Source organism: Monoraphidium neglectum (assembly GCF_000611645.1).
Source record: "Monoraphidium neglectum strain SAG 48.87 unplaced genomic scaffold scaffold04070, whole genome shotgun sequence".
NCBI classification, from domain to species: Eukaryota; Viridiplantae; Chlorophyta; class Chlorophyceae; order Sphaeropleales; family Selenastraceae; genus Monoraphidium; species Monoraphidium neglectum.
The window spans coordinates 3991-5575 of NW_014009559.1; the positions used below are offsets into that span (position 1 = coordinate 3991).

The window sequence follows — 1585 nt, forward strand, 5'->3', positions numbered from 1 at the left end:
CTCAAACACACACACACACACGCACACACGCACGTACACACACACGCACACACACGCGCACACACACACACACACACAAACACACACACACACCCACGGCCCCGCAGTCCGCGCGCGCCATCCCGCGGCGCGTGGTGTACGTGCCGGCCTGCGTGACGCGCATGATGGGGCCCAGCAGCTCGGACTACGAGACCGCCTCGGTCCACGAGAAGCTCATGAGCCTCTTCTCCAAGGGCGGGTGAGCGCAGGGGCACACACTGCAACCCCAAATACCACCTTGAATCTTCGCCTTCTGCCCTGTGCTCTGTGCCCTCCCTGCCTTCCCGTCTCGCTTTGCGCACACAGCAAGTGCAAGATCGGGGCGATCGGCGGCGCCGCTTTGCCCGCCCGCGCGGCATACTGGCTTGGCTGTGGCGATCGCGCGATCGGGGCGGGACGACGCGGTGTCTGACGGTCTGCGCCCGCACGAAAACCCTCCCCCCGGCAGCTACGAGGTGATCTACCCCAAGAACCTGTCGTCCCAGTGCTGTGGCATGATGTTCAACAGCAGGGGCCTCAAGGACGCGGCGGCCAAGAAGGGCGCGGTGCGTTTCTTGGACCCGTTCCCCCGCCGCCTGGGCCCTCACTCAGTGCGGCGTCGCCCGCATCCGCCCCTACGCCGTGCCATCGGTGTGCCGTCGGCGTGTGCAGTCGCGCGCGCGCGACCGTGCGTCCTCTGCTGCTTTGGCCGGGTCCCCGTTAGTGGTAGCACGGGCTCTTCCGCGCTCTGTTGTGTTTGCCCTGCACGCCCTCGACCTGATCGATCCCATGGCGCCTCCCCTCGCCCCGTTGGAAACCCCCCAGGAGCTGGAGGCGGCGCTGATGGAGGCCAGCGAGGGGGGCAAGATCCCCATCGTCTGCGACACATCGCCCTGCCTCTCACAGATCAAGGTGCGCCCCCGCGGCTCACGTGATTCACGTGCCGCCGCAACGGCCTGTCTTGTCACAGCCTGGGCTCCTCCTCGCAGTCGTCCCTTCCTGCGCGATCACAATCCGACATTCAAAAGGCCGCCGGGCTCGTGCGCCCCCGTGTCGCCGCCGCCTGACGCCCCCACGCCCTCAAGCGCCCCCCGCCCCCGCCCCTCTCCCTTTGCCCCCAGGCGGGCATCAGCGAGCCGAGCCTGCGGTTTGCGCTGTACGAGCCCGTTGAGTTCATCCGCCACTTCCTGGTGGACAAGCTGGAGTTCAAGAAGGTGGGTTTTCTAGGGGGAGTTGCTTGCATGGGTTTGAGTTACGAGCGTGTGTGTGTGTGTGTGTGTGTGTGTTGCGCAAGTATGAGCGTGCATGTCTGCAGTTCGTGGCTGCGCTAAGAGGCGGCTGCCAGCGGCTTTGGGCATCTGTGGTTGGGAGCGGTCGGCACAAGCCGGTCGGGTGTGCGTCTGTGCGCAAACCCGTGACTGATACAGCTGTTGACATGAATTCGCCACGCATTTGTGTGTCCATTGCAACACCCCTGTACCCCCTTCGGCGCCCACCCCTGCGGGCGACGCCCTGCGCCCGCGTTGCCTCCTGGCCTGGCCTGCTCCTCCCAACCGGCCCCCCCCCC

At 66.3% G+C, this 1585-nt stretch overlaps 1 protein-coding gene across 1 annotated transcript in view; it reads left to right on the forward strand.

Annotated features, from left to right (window-relative positions):
- MNEG_13823 (hypothetical protein) overlaps window positions 1-1457 on the forward strand; it is a gene marked incomplete at both ends in the record, with an annotated part of 5382 nt that extends 3925 nt beyond the window's left edge. Inside the window, 5 exons of the mRNA XM_014037705.1 lie at window positions 108-238; window positions 488-584; window positions 844-930; window positions 1140-1232; window positions 1446-1457. Coding sequence (XP_013893159.1) covers window positions 108-238; window positions 488-584; window positions 844-930; window positions 1140-1232; window positions 1446-1457 — 420 coding nt within the window. The remainder of the gene's footprint in view (window positions 1-107; window positions 239-487; window positions 585-843; window positions 931-1139; window positions 1233-1445) is intronic.
- Between the last annotated feature and the right edge of the window lie 128 nt (window positions 1458-1585).